Source organism: Trichosurus vulpecula, chromosome 3 (genome assembly GCF_011100635.1).
Source record: "Trichosurus vulpecula isolate mTriVul1 chromosome 3, mTriVul1.pri, whole genome shotgun sequence".
Classification (NCBI taxonomy): domain Eukaryota; kingdom Metazoa; phylum Chordata; class Mammalia; order Diprotodontia; family Phalangeridae; genus Trichosurus; species Trichosurus vulpecula.
The window spans coordinates 280,293,234-280,306,544 of NC_050575.1; the positions used below are offsets into that span (position 1 = coordinate 280,293,234).

General features: G+C 41.2%; 2 protein-coding genes across 2 annotated transcripts in view; one reads left to right on the forward strand and one right to left on the reverse strand.

Annotated features, from left to right (window-relative positions):
• XRN2 (5'-3' exoribonuclease 2) overlaps nt 1–1,694 on the forward strand; it is a 103,307-nt gene extending 101,613 nt beyond the window's left edge. The window contains exon 30 of the mRNA XM_036750531.1: nt 1,128–1,694. Coding sequence (XP_036606426.1) covers nt 1,128–1,190 — 63 coding nt within the window. The 3' untranslated portion in view covers nt 1,191–1,694. The remainder of the gene's footprint in view (nt 1–1,127) is intronic.
• An 8,278-nt stretch (nt 1,695–9,972) lies between these two features.
• On the reverse strand, nt 9,973–11,697 carry NKX2-4 (NK2 homeobox 4). The gene is made up of 3 exons (XM_036752945.1): nt 11,202–11,697; nt 10,189–10,643; nt 9,973–10,113 (listed from the first exon to the last, which is right to left on the reverse strand). The coding sequence occupies exons 1-3, from the start codon at nt 11,695–11,697 to the stop codon at nt 9,973–9,975; spliced, it is 1,092 nt and encodes a 363-aa protein (XP_036608840.1).
• Between the last annotated feature and the right edge of the window lie 1,614 nt (nt 11,698–13,311).

A 13,311-nucleotide genomic window follows, 5' to 3' on the forward strand; every position in this document is an offset into this window, starting at 1 on the left:
CCTACTGCCTGCCACCCGTAAGTCTATTTTTGATAGTGTTCACAAAATTCTTTTTTCATACAAGTGATTTGAAACCACAGGTCAAGTTATAGTGTCAGTTTAAAATATAGGTTTATTTTATAAATTTCTATTTTCTTAGTATAGTCCTCCATTGTGAACTCTAGAGAATTTGTGTCATCAGTTACATGGCAGAAAATTGCTCACAAATACAGTATTATTACTTCCTTGCAGAACCCAACTAACAAAGACCTTAGCTTACATTGTGAACTTAAGGGTCATATTCATATTATTAAAATTAAACCACTTCAGTGATTTGAGTGGAAGTAAAAAGCATCAGAAACTGGTTTTGAGATCTCTATTTTAGAGTATTAATAGAAGTAGTGACACTTTTGTGTTGTGCTGAAATTTGAAAGGATGATTATTTGCAGGCACACCAAAAGTCTAAATTTAATTGTTTCACTAGTAATTTATTAGTCTGTAGCATTGGTCTTTGTGACCTGAAAAAGATTCTTGAACATCCCACTGAATCATGTTATGTTAGGAGAAACAGCCTCTAGAATTAACTGACCCTTTAGTTCAGATAGTTTTCAGTTGCTTATTTATTAAACCTCATAGTTGACCTGGTTAACCACCAAAAGGTGCTTTAAGCACATCACTGAAGAGTGAGTGAGTTAGAGTGAGTGAGTGAGTGAGTGAGTGAGTGAGTGAGTGAGTGAGTGTGTGTGTGTGTGTGTGTGTGTGTGTATGACTTTGTAAACTCTATAGGTGATTGTACTTAGTGCTTTTTGTTAATTTGTTTTAGTCTATAGTGATAATGAAGCCTAAAGACCCTGAAGAGCAGCTGTTATATAAGTCAACACTAAATTAAAATTTTAAAGTCAGTTTTCAATCATTTCATTTTTGTCAGCTCCAGTCTTTATCAAGTAGTCTACAGAACTTTTTGGATAAAAATATTTACCTTTAAGAAACCATCTGTATATACTGTTAAGACTTACTTAGCTCTTTCTTTGCTCCCTTTATCTTCAAATATACTGCCTCATAATTTTTAAAATAGATCAGAGAAGTTAATTTATTTCTAAGGATGTTAATCCAGAAAATAAACTCTTCCTTTTGTTTTTTTTTTACAGGGATATGGCCCTGGAAGGAATTACCCTTTGCCACCTCCCTCAGGAAGATACAACTGGAATTAAGCTTTTGTAAAGCTTTCTTAAATCCTTTCATCATTCTACGATTTTATGCTGTTTGTGGAAAGGACGCATCTTTATCAAACAGTAGTTTAAGAACTACGATACTTGATGTATTTGTTTTAACCGTGTATATTTCTTACAGATCTGATTTTCAGTGTTTTATGTTGCTTTCCAATTGTGTAATGCATAATACAGTGGATTTGAATTTACTACTTTACTTGTGAGAGACATTTGATGAATAGGAAAGTACTGGTTTTTTTTTAATCGTAGTTAAGAATCAAACTGTATTACTGTGAATTTCAAAACAGTGTACACTAGCTCATCCAAAATACATACTGATTTTTAATTAATGCACAAAAATTAGGTCTGAACACTTCAGGTAGAATCTTCAACCAGCTAGAAAACACATGTTTAAGACAAGCTACTGTTCAATATGCCTTTGAAGACACTTCATTATTGTATCTGTCTGAAAATTTCTGGACCACTTTAGTAAAAAAAAAAAAAAAATCAACTTTTAAAACTCTGGTCTCTTGTGTTCTTTTCTACTTTCCCCCACCATTTTAACATTTTACTTTTTAGGTGTATAGCAGAGTCAAAGCCAAAATGTTTCTTTTTAGGAAGCTCTTGCAGAGATCAGTTCAGTTCTATCATTAGATAAAAAAAAATCATTATTAAAGGTTCAGGCTAATATGGTTGGCACTTCATAATTATTTTCAATTTGGATCAGTCCAGGAAATGGTTTTTAAAAATACATATTCCATAGTGCATTAACATGTCAACAATATTAGCCTAAGACTGCCTATATTTTTGAAATTGTGATAAGTAACTTTTTTATGTACTTTTTGAAATTCATATTTCTGTAAAAGTTTCTACATTGTCAGAATTTAGGGGAGGGGGAAACTCTTACCTGTTCTTAATTTGTAATAGTTTTTTTCCAAGTCCTTAAGAAAATAATGGGAATTTCAATAAAAGTTAGGTATTCTTTGTTCTTTAAACATAGCCACTTTTTTATGCGCAATGTGGGTTACATTTTTAGGTTGCATATTTCACTTTGATTCATTTGTTTCATTGCTATAGGACATTTCATCCTAGACATTTAAAAAAAATTATAAATTATAGCTTTTTGAAGCTTTTTCTCATTTCTCCAGTCTTTGTCTTAGATATCAAGAAATAATTTCTCCTGGACCCTCTGGTATGGGCATTTTTGCTTCAGCCATCTTCAAGGGCACAGATGTTAATCCTAGTGAATAAGGAAAGAAACACCACTTTAGCCTCGAAAGGAAGCTTATTTTGAAATTAGTCTTTTTTTTTACTTCCAAGTGATAACTGAGCAGAACAGAATGTTTCATGATGAAATTTTGCATCCCAAGTTATTGACATTGTAACCATCTTTGTATCTTAATGCACTAATGAGATAGATAATAGTACGTATTAAAGTGGATATGAATTGTCCTGCCACGGATAAGCTGAACATTAAATTTTTTTGTGTTCTTGTTGTATTTCATCAAAAGTCCCTTGCCATCTAAAATTCTGCAAAAGCAATAGCATGTGTCTGAAGGAAAGCACATAGCTCTATCGGTGCACTTTTTTACTTAAGCGTTTTCAGATGTTAAATTTTGTGTGTGAGATTTCATAGCGTTTTCTTCTCTCAAAAATACAACAATTTAGGAAGGTTCATCTCATTTCACCCGCCCAACCAAGTAATAGCATGTCTTATATAGAAGCTGAAACTGCATTGAATTTTTAAATCAGTTTTAAATTCCTGATCATTGTTTTGGAGACCATTTCCTGAAAACAAATGGTTTTCAGGAGGAAATGTAGTCTTCAAAATCCATACCATAAAAAAGTCAACAAGGACCATGTTCCTGTTCAATGAGTGGTGTGGTGAAAATAGTTTTGGATGTGGAATGAGAGGACCTGGATTAAAATATTGATTCTGCCGTTTGCCTAGATGATTATGAGCAAGTCAGTTTCTGTGAGCCTCGGTTACTTCATCTATAAAATGAGCGTGGGGTAGGGGTTGGGCTAGATGATCTCTAAGGTCCTCTAGCCCTCAGCATTGTTTCTGAGTAATTGTAAAAATTAAATGTTTAGCTAAACTATTGTTGCTTCAAGGAGATGTTTATGTTCTTCCTTGATGCTTTTTCTTCCTCTTTTTCTTAGCCTTCTAATAGTCATTCATGGAGGTTCAATATATGTCTTATAAATCCTTCAGGGAAGTTGTTCCCTGCCATTTCTATATAGAAAACAAGAGTTTTGTAGTTTTAAATATAATGTGTAATAAATATTGCAAATAAAGTGGTGTAAAATTAAAGCAAGATGTTAATAGTTCATATCAATGTCATTTGTATAGAAAATCTCTTGAAAACCTGGCAATTTTGTTTATAAATTTTAATGTAAATAATACTCCTGGAAACATGCACTTTTCAGCTTTGAGGACTTATATGCATGCATGTAGATAGCACTTAGTTCTTGAAATATTTTAGCTGTAATTTCAGAAGGTGGTAGGGGGAGTACATTAGGCCAGGGCTTTGGGGGCTGTTACTCATGAAAAATAAGCTTTTTCTAATAGCTTAGTAGCAGAGCAGGCTGCTTTGGCCTTTGGTTAAGAGAAATTATTGTATAATCTGATTACAAGGTGTGTGGTAAAGGCTGTTACAAACTAACTTCTCAAGGTTTCCCCAACTTCTCAAGAGAGTGGCCTTGGTTTAATTGAGGTGTGGAGAGGAAGAGGAGAACGGGCATACACAAATGTCTTGGTTTCCAATTCTTAAGGTTGTAGTTGCAGCAGTTGTTAAGGAAGCCTAATATTCAACGTGCATTCTTTTATTTCCATTAAATAAAATGTGTTCTTAATGCCTGTGAGAGAACCTAATTTTGAATGAAGATAGGGAGATGTGTGCTCTGCTTTGCAAATAAAGAAGCTTTTCGGTTGCTTGCAATATTGAATTTCAGACCTCTCCCCACCCCCACCTTTTTTTTTCGTCTATTGTGTTGTGTTGTGCTCAATTCCACGCTTAAGGACTTGGTTCCTTCATTGCACAGTGGTCCGTAGCTTCCTACCCTGCTCTTGCCTGAAAGCTTCATATTCTTTGTGGGTGTGGCCTTTAAAATGGCCCACCCACAGCTTCTTGGCTTTGTGAAGAACACAAGTTGGGAGTGGGGGCTGGGAAGCGTTCCCCGGGGAGGCAAAAGTCAAGTAGAGATTTGACATCAAAACACAGTTTTCTTGAAGTGCTACGAAGAACTGAGAATAAAGGGTCTTCCTTTGCCGGATAGGGGATAGAAGGAGCAAGTGACTACTTGGTTTGAAAGCCTTCAAGTATAAGGAAAGCAATGGTGTAGAATTATTCGTGTCTGTGTTAGAAGGGCTAGGGATAACTGATCGCTTCCCACCTTGTCTAGAGTCTAGACCGTGTGAGATAAAGCAGGAAAGGGGAGTCTTAGAGACTTGCGTTTTGCTAACTGTTTCCTAGGTCCATCTCTTCTCGTCCCAGCCCAAGAGCTGCATTCTAGGGCGCAGCTCCTTCGCGTTCTTCTTTCTTGCTTATCGTGGCACCCGCAGCGTTAGGGCCTCTGTGGGAAACCTAGGAGAGGAAATGTAACATGAAATCATTGTTACACGTTCTTCAGTTTAAGCCCCTGGTTTGTTTACGACACGATCAATGTATGTCCCTTGTTCTGCTATCTTATGTAAAGCGGACTCTACGTGAAGTGCCCCGGTTGTTAGGAGAAGGCTAGACACTTCTGACTGGGTGCATTGTCTGATGTAGTTATATAGCACCAGTTCGAGTCAGACGATAGAAAATCACTTTAAAATGTCCTGTCCCCTACTTCCATTGAAAAGGTACATATCTTCATAGGAAAAAAAATGCTCATTATCAATGACATTTTCCAGCAGAACTGGTCCCACATTCACCTATTTTACCTTAAGCACGCTTAGAAAATGTTTGCCTGCGAAAATGGTTTCTTGCACCAGGCTCAATTGCTGGCTTAGCTGTCGTCCCTCTTTCACTTCAAGGTCTGGAGCGGCATAGGTGAGTAGAGTCCTTGCTTCTCCCAGTCGTGACGTCACAAACACTGCCGTCCTCCCCGGAGGAAAGGATCAAGGTTCTAAGACAGGAAAGAAACCTCCACAAAAGCAGATGTGGTTGTCTAAAACGTGAACTAGAGTCATCCAGGGCTGGGCACCCTTTTCCCCTCAGTAGAATACTTGGCGGTTCTTTAACCCCAAACCGCTCTTCTGTCCCATAGGTTTTGTTAAAGGCGGATGATAACCCGTTTGAAGATTCCGACCTTCGCAAACAGTCTTTCCGTGGAAACTGCTGCTTGAAGCACGCAAACGTTATAATTTTAAACATTATAATTTGATCTTTATTTACAAGTAACTACTCAGCCCTACTTGATTCCATCTTACTAGTATGAATGCAGGCACGTGGCACTCTTAAAATACGGTGACCCCCTCCCCCACTTTTAGATTTCCTTGTTAGGCTATTTAGGCTTTGTAAATTGGAGATCTGGGCATCTTCAACGATTCAAATTAGGTTGTCTCTTCCTCTGATTTTTGTAGAGCCTTAATGGCAGAAGATGCCTATTGGGTTCTATTTTCACTATCTCAGCCATTAGCTAAATATCGCAACTTCTTCCTGTGTCCATGCAAAAATGATGGCTGAGGTCATCGATTTAATTTCTTTTTATTGGCTGAACCGAGAGGTTAGTACATTAAAAGAATAGTTTATTCTTTGTAGGTTACAGTCCACTAGGAATCCAATTCCTATTACAATTTACTTTGTATTCTTGTACCCTGTCAGACAATTATGCAGCCAGGAATAATTACTAGATACTAGATACTTTGTCTTTTAAGATTGTTACTTATTAATCTATCGATATGAAGATATACACATGTACCGGTAAAATATATGCATACAGAGACATAATTCAAATCCAGACCATTCTAGTGGACAAAAGGCAGTTTATTAGAAGTCAATTAAAAAAATTTTAAGTAGATTTCTTAGGATCTAAAAAGGTTGAAAAACAAATGCAACATTTTACTGATGGGGGCAGGGTAGAACTTAGATTTAATAACCCTTTCTGACTCATCTACTCTCTCTAGACTTTAATAAACAGTAACACACCAGGAACTGATCTAGAAATGAATGTGTCTCAGTACTTCCTACATTCCATCTTTTACTGAATACCTGCCTGACATGAATTTCTCAATCTGCCTATCTTCAGTCTCTCCGAATCTCACCAATTCAGCCAAAGCAGGGGGTTCATTTACATTCTCTTTTTTTGTCCCTCTCTCTTTGCCCTTCCTTCCCTTCCCACTCAGTTTTGAAGTGAAAAGTATGAGGCATTCCAGTAACCACACTCAAAAAGTTAAAACTGCATCAGCATGCTTTACTGTTCTTTGTAAGAAATAGGAAAAAAAACAAGCATAAGACTACTATGCCATACATTGAATCAACAAAATAGCCACCACCATTTCTGTCTTCTATTTGGGAATTCATACTGTAAATCAAATTGCATGCATCTTATCTAGGAATAATTTACTTCACAAATATTCTCTGAAAATGTCATCATGAATTGGGCAATTGATGGTACATATAAAAATTATTCTCTGAACTTAGTTCTTTTTATTCAATCAAAACTTGCCAGTGAAAATGGGTGGTTAATTGATTGAGGCATCTGTGTAAATAGACATTTGATTTATTTATTTTCTGACCATAATCTTTTAGATCAAAAGTGGAAGGAAAAAAAGGAGAGCCAGCTTATCCCCAAGATCCCATACACGAAATGGACCACACTTCATTTAAAACACACACACACACACACACACACACACACACACACTATTTTAATTTACATTGCAGATCTGATTTCAGAAGTGTACCTGCAATCCCAGCAGTTTCTTCTTTGTGACACTGATTCCTCGTTTGGGTTTCCATTCCTTAATTGGAAAAATAAATTAGATTTTAAGAAATATCTAGAAAAGATGGGACTTGGCCTGTCTGCAGACTTAGGGATTCTGATGCAATTTTTAGCTTCTACCACTGCTAAACTTTGAGGTGGCTTTGTTTCACTTGGACTCTTTGGTTATTCCTGCTTGTTGGATGTGAAGATACTTATCCTCCTCTTCAGTTAATGGGTTTCACCTACTTTGCACATTTGTATTCTTATATAAAGATCTGCAAAGTGCAAATTGAACCAAAAAGTTCTAGGTTTGATTAAATCAGAAAGTAATGCTCTATAGTAAAAAAAAAAATCTGTTTTAATGTCTCAATCCCCCAAAATATTCTGAGATACCAACTGCTCAACTCTGTGTAGAATTTTAAGGGGTAGCAATTTTTGAGTGTTTTATTACTTGCCTTATATAAAAGGGAGAAAAAACAATTTTCCTAAATACATTTTGAGAAAGGTCCCTAGAAATTTCTTTCAATTTTAAGTAAAAGCTTAAAGATTACCTCTTAGATGGATTTCTTTTTTTTTTCATTATTTCTGCATGAGTTGCATTTCCAAGAAACTACCAAATAAATTGAGAAGAAAAAATGCCCAAGTGGATACATTTTTTCTTTAAATAGGTTAGTTAGACAGTTAGACTACGTTGGTACACAAATCAATGGGTTTTTAAAATACTGAACCACCCAAAAAGTTATCTTCACAACATAATTTTTATAGTGTGGTCAAATCTAGAGATACATATTCAAAATTCTGACACAATTGCAAGAAACTGTGTTACACACACAAAAGCACATCTGAATACAGAATACAGAGTAATTAGAAGTAGTTATGATCTTTTGGAACACATTTCCTTAGCTAATCCTATTTACACTCACTAAACAAAATTGTAAGTGTTCTACAAGGGCCTTGATTCACATTTTTTTTGTCCCCAAATCCTTCCTTGTAATGCATAAAATTTCATTAAAAAAATTTGAAGCTCATCGGCTAATGTACTAGGAAATATTGTTTAGTCCTGCTGTCTTCTGTGGTTGATCTCAACTATTCTGTGAGAAGTCTTTCCTCTCAAATGGACTAAAATTTTTTTTGAAACTTTTCTTATAAAGAACATGGTTTTGCAACTTTGAGAAAGGAAGAATTTATCTTCTTAACCCGATTTCCAAAGAAATTCTGTTTTCTGGGATCAAGAGCACATCAACAAAAGAACTGTCAACCAAACTCTGAGCCCCAAAATATCATCTTGAAATCTCCAATTAAAAAAAAAACCTCAAGGACATCCTTAGTAGTTTGTGTAATTTATAGATCACACCTTGTTAGTGATACTCATTTTATTTTTCAGTATTAAATAACACACTTTCTTCGACTTTCTTTGAATATGTTTACTCCAGAAATGACTTTAAATCATTGTGTAAATTGAGCTTTGTAGCAAACATCATGCAAATAGTGTGGAAAAAAAACAAAAACAAAAACAAAATACATCACCCTACAAAACTTAGTCAAACAGAAGTAACTACTTGACTTTTTGGAGAAAAGTACTCAAGGTTTTGTTGTTGTTGTTGTTTCCAAGATATTTAAGGGAAAAAAAGAAATAGGAACTGGTATGTTAAAGGGTAAATACAGTGATTGTACATTACAAAAGGAGCAAAATTTTTGAGCAACTTCTTCCAATTAATGTGGTTGTAAAAATGCTACTAGAATAACTTTGATAACATATCTTGTTTATCCTCACTTTTTCTCTTTAGTCTTGACTTAGCTCTTATCAATTTTATATCATTTTTACATGACTAGCAAAATTTAGAAATAATAGATGATATCAAGGTATTGAAATCTACAATACCAGATACTTCAAGGAACAGTATATTAACTGAAATGTAGGTTCTTTTCTTTTTTAAAAAACCTTGTCTGATTTTTAACTGATTAGATATCATATAATAAAGGTAGTTTCGAGAATTTATTTAATAGGATTTTACCCCATAATAAAATAGGAACATATGGGAAATACATATATGGGAACTCACTAAATAATAGCAATGAATAAATAGCAAAACATTAAAATCTAAAAGTTATTTGGCAAAAGATCTTTAACTGGTAGAAACTGTTTTGATGACCTAATTGTTGAATTTTTCCTCCTACTACCCAGTTGACGATGAGTCCTCTCAGATATCATTGCTACATGCTTTGTCCACCCTGAGTTACAATTCAATTTATTTTAAATCAAATAATAATGAAGTTGCACTTAAGGGGGACCCTTATAAAATTAATTTTTCTGATAAGTTGCACTTCAAAAGGTTTATTGTTAAAGCTCAATTGATTTTATAGATATATACACCAACCAACACGATTTCAAACTAAACTAAAATTCTGATGTCTTGTTAGCATTGCAGCAGACAATCCAGTCAATCAAATGTGATTAATCACCTCAATTTTGTAACGGTAATTCACGATAAGAAGAAATAAACTAACTCAGAGATCATTATGGTATGATATTACACTGATTATTTGGTCCCTTTTATACCTTTGTTTTTGAGGGGTTTTATTTGTTTTTGTTTTTGTTTTCAGAAGCAAGGTCTGACAGGATTTTTTGTTTGATCGTTTTTCAGCATATACATTTATTTGTCCAAGGAAGTTCAAAAAGATTGTAGCTGCTTTGTTTTCAACTGTTTCACGAGTTTGTTCACTTCAATCTTAGGAGAAAAAAAAAAGGAGGTGGTTGAGAAGGGAGATAAGTAGGAACACACTCCAAGAAAAGGTGGGCAGGCAAGCAGATCAACAGGTGAATCCTGTTGATGAACCATGTAGAAACACAACCCAAGGCAAATCCACCCTATTACCATGTCCTGCCATAGAGCAGGTTCGGGTTGACCATGCCACTGTTATAATCGACAGTGGTCGCGTCCATCTGGGCTAGGTTGGTGACTTGGTTGTGAAGAGAAGGCGGGCTGGGGGACATCTCTTCCAGGTCGGGCGCCTGGGTTAAGGAGTTAACTTGTGGGTTCTGGTGCTGATGGACAGCGCTGTTGGACGTGGGGAGCACGCCATTAGCCCCGCTGGGCGGCGGCGGCTGCTGCCCGGGCTGGCTGGGCGTCGGGGTGTTGGAAGTGTTCTGGCACGGCTTCCCGTCCTTCACCAGCACGGGCACCGCCACTCGCCGCGGTGACTGCTGCTGGCACAAGCTGTTCTCTTGCTGCAGCTGCTGCGTGACTTTGTCCTTCGCCTGTCTTTTCATTTTGTACCGGTGATTTTGGAACCAGATCTTCACTTGTGTCGGCGTGAGGTGAATCATGCTGGCCAGGTGCTCTCGTTCCGGGGCTGACAGGTACTTCTGCTGTTTGAACCTTCTCTCCAGCTCGTAGACTTGCGCCTGCGAGAAGAGCACTCGCCTTTTCCTTCTTGGAGCCGCGTGGAGCGGGGCCATGGACTTGGCGGCCTCAGCGATCCCCGTCAGCGTCCCCATGCCCGTCATGTTCATGCCGGTGGACGGCCCCATGAACCTGGAGACTGGGAGCGTGAGGGAGGCGAGCTGTGAGCTCACGTCGAGGGGCGACGGCCGAGCGCCCTCCTGTCCGCCGGCTGCGGCGTGCGCCCACCCCGCCTCCCCGCCTCTCCCTCCCCCCCCCGGGAAACCTAACAGTACCCCGGGGACACTGGCCTGGAGAGGGCAGGGAGGGATCTATGCTCAGCTCCAAGGCCAGGCCTCTCTCTTCACACCTCGTGAAGTGTTCTGACCCAGCGGGGATCCGCCCCAGCAGGAAGCGCGACCAGAAAGACGGCTCAACCCCTCGGTGGCTCCCAGGAGGTGGGAACCCGGGCACTGGCCTTGATACTGCCGGGGGTGGGACGGGGAGGGAAAGGGGTGGCACGTTCTGGCGGTCCAAGCACCCCGCGAGGCGCCCTCGAGCCACCAGCCTCACTTCCATCGGCTGGCCAGGAATCTGGCGGGAAAACGCTGCCCACTCCATTCCAACCCCCTCCCTTCACCTCCTCAACCCCAAACTCTCCAACAGTAGCGGTCTTTCCCCCCTCCCCCGCCCCCGCCCGAACTTGCGCCCATCTCACTTGTGGAGTAGCGGGGGTCCGGATTGGCCCCGTACCAGCCGGTGGCGGCAGCGGCCGCCGCACTGCCCCTCATGCCGTCCGGGTAGGCGGGGATGTCTCCCATATTGCCGATCCCCCCGTTGCAGTAGCCGCCCATGGCACCGTGGGGGAACTGGGAGACGCTGGGAGGCATGTGGTAGGTGGCGGCCGCCGCGGCCGCGGCCGCCGCCGCCGCCGCTGCCGCTGCAGCGTTGTGGCCCGCCATGGCGTGGGGAGGAGGCGGCTGCATCCCGGCCGCGGCGGCGGCGGCGGCGGCCGCGGCCGCGGCCGCCTGCGACGAGGAGCCAGCGGGCTGCTGCCGGTAAGCCGCTGCAGCCGCGGCCGCCGCCCCCAGGGGGGAGCCCAGGTTGGGCGGCGCGCCGTCCATGGCGCCGCCGAACTTCTTGTAGCTCTCCTCGATGGGGCTTAGGATGTCGGACACGGAGAAGGGCGTCGTGTGCTTGGGGCTCAACGACATGGCTCAGCGGGCGGGCAGGTAAAGGGGGCCCGGGGGGCGGGGGGGAGGGGGAGGGGAGAGGAAGGGAGGGAGGGAGGGGGAGAGAGGAGGAGGAAGGAGGGACGGCCGCGGGGCTGGCGGGGGTGGGGGGTATTCGTGCGAGCCGAGGGGGTGGGCGGGGGTGGGGAAGGGATAAGGATAGGGATGAGGATGGGGATGGGGATGGGGATGGGGATGGGGGGAGGGTCGGGGAAGGCGGTGAGAGGCTGTTGGCAAGGTGCTCCCCGCCCCGCGGGCCGGCTGTCGGGCGCCCCGGCGGGCCACAGGGCAGAGCGGGCTGTAGAGGGCTGAGCTGCGGGCGCACAGCAGAGGCGGCGGGCTGAGCGGCGGCCCGCCGGTGCGCGGCTGCCCGGGCGCGGGGGCTGAGGATGCTGATCCTGCTCCCGCTCGGGTCCTTTCTGCCTCTGCCTGCGCTGAAGGGATCGCCTTGGCAGGAGGAGCCAGAGGCGGCGGCGCGGCTAGCCCCCTAAAGCTCTCTTATCTCGGGTTTATTTTAGTCCGGCGCCAGGTTTACGACAGACATGGGGGGCGGAGCAACATCCAAAACGAGCAAACAATGGTCATTGACATCCCCCCCCCCCTTTTTCCCCGTAATGGAGGCAAAAAAAGAAAAAGGGGGGGCAGTTTTCGTTTCTCATTAAAAGATCCCCGGGCATCTCTAGTCTTTTCTTCCACCCCTCCCACACCCCCAGCTGAGGCCGCCGCCCGGGTCGGTCCCATCCATCTATCCCATTACGAGAGCACCAGAAATCTCCGTCGAGTCACCCTTTACCCTCTTGGTTTCATGAAGTGACTTGAATGAACTGGCCAGTGGCAAAGTCGGAGCTAATTGAGGGGAATTGTGTAGTTAAGTTTGGATGGTTTGGGGGCTTATGCCATCCTCTCTTGCTCCCCAGTCTCACACTTCTTCCATCATCTAAAGTGTTAAAAAAAAAGAGGCTCTTGGGTCCCCCACACAAGAGCACAGAAAAAGAATAGGTACAATGACCGTACCCTGCCATTGTAGGGCTACCTAATTTATGCATCTTTAGATCCTTAAGCTCATTTTGTGGGCAACCAGACGGGCACTTCCAAATTAGCTCAAAGTACCAAAATCCAAAGGAGAGAGAAAACACACACACGCACACACACTCACAAAACAGACCTTGTGAGCATTCTGTTTTTACCTTGTGGGAATGGTGATTGGCATAGGCCAAGCAAACGTATTTTTTTTTCACTAAACTGTTTCCAGTTTGCTTTATTAGGTCTGGAATTCTGTGCTTTAAGGTTTTTATATTTTTCAAAATTTTAAGTAAAACAATCCTCATTATCAGTCATTCTCACTACCTAAAACACCATCAGACCCATAGTCTAAAGTATAAGGAGAAGATTCATACACTTTTGGTTACAAAAAGTTCAACAAATTCAGGAATTTAAAAAGCCTTCAGTACTCAAGAGAAAGTGGAAAAATGTTTTGCTTCTTTGGAAAATACAAAACTATATTCAAACAAAAAATAAATTCATTTTATTTTAGTATCTATATTTTTATGCACTGTATAGTAAATAACAACTCCTGAGTTGTGGGCACTACAAGAA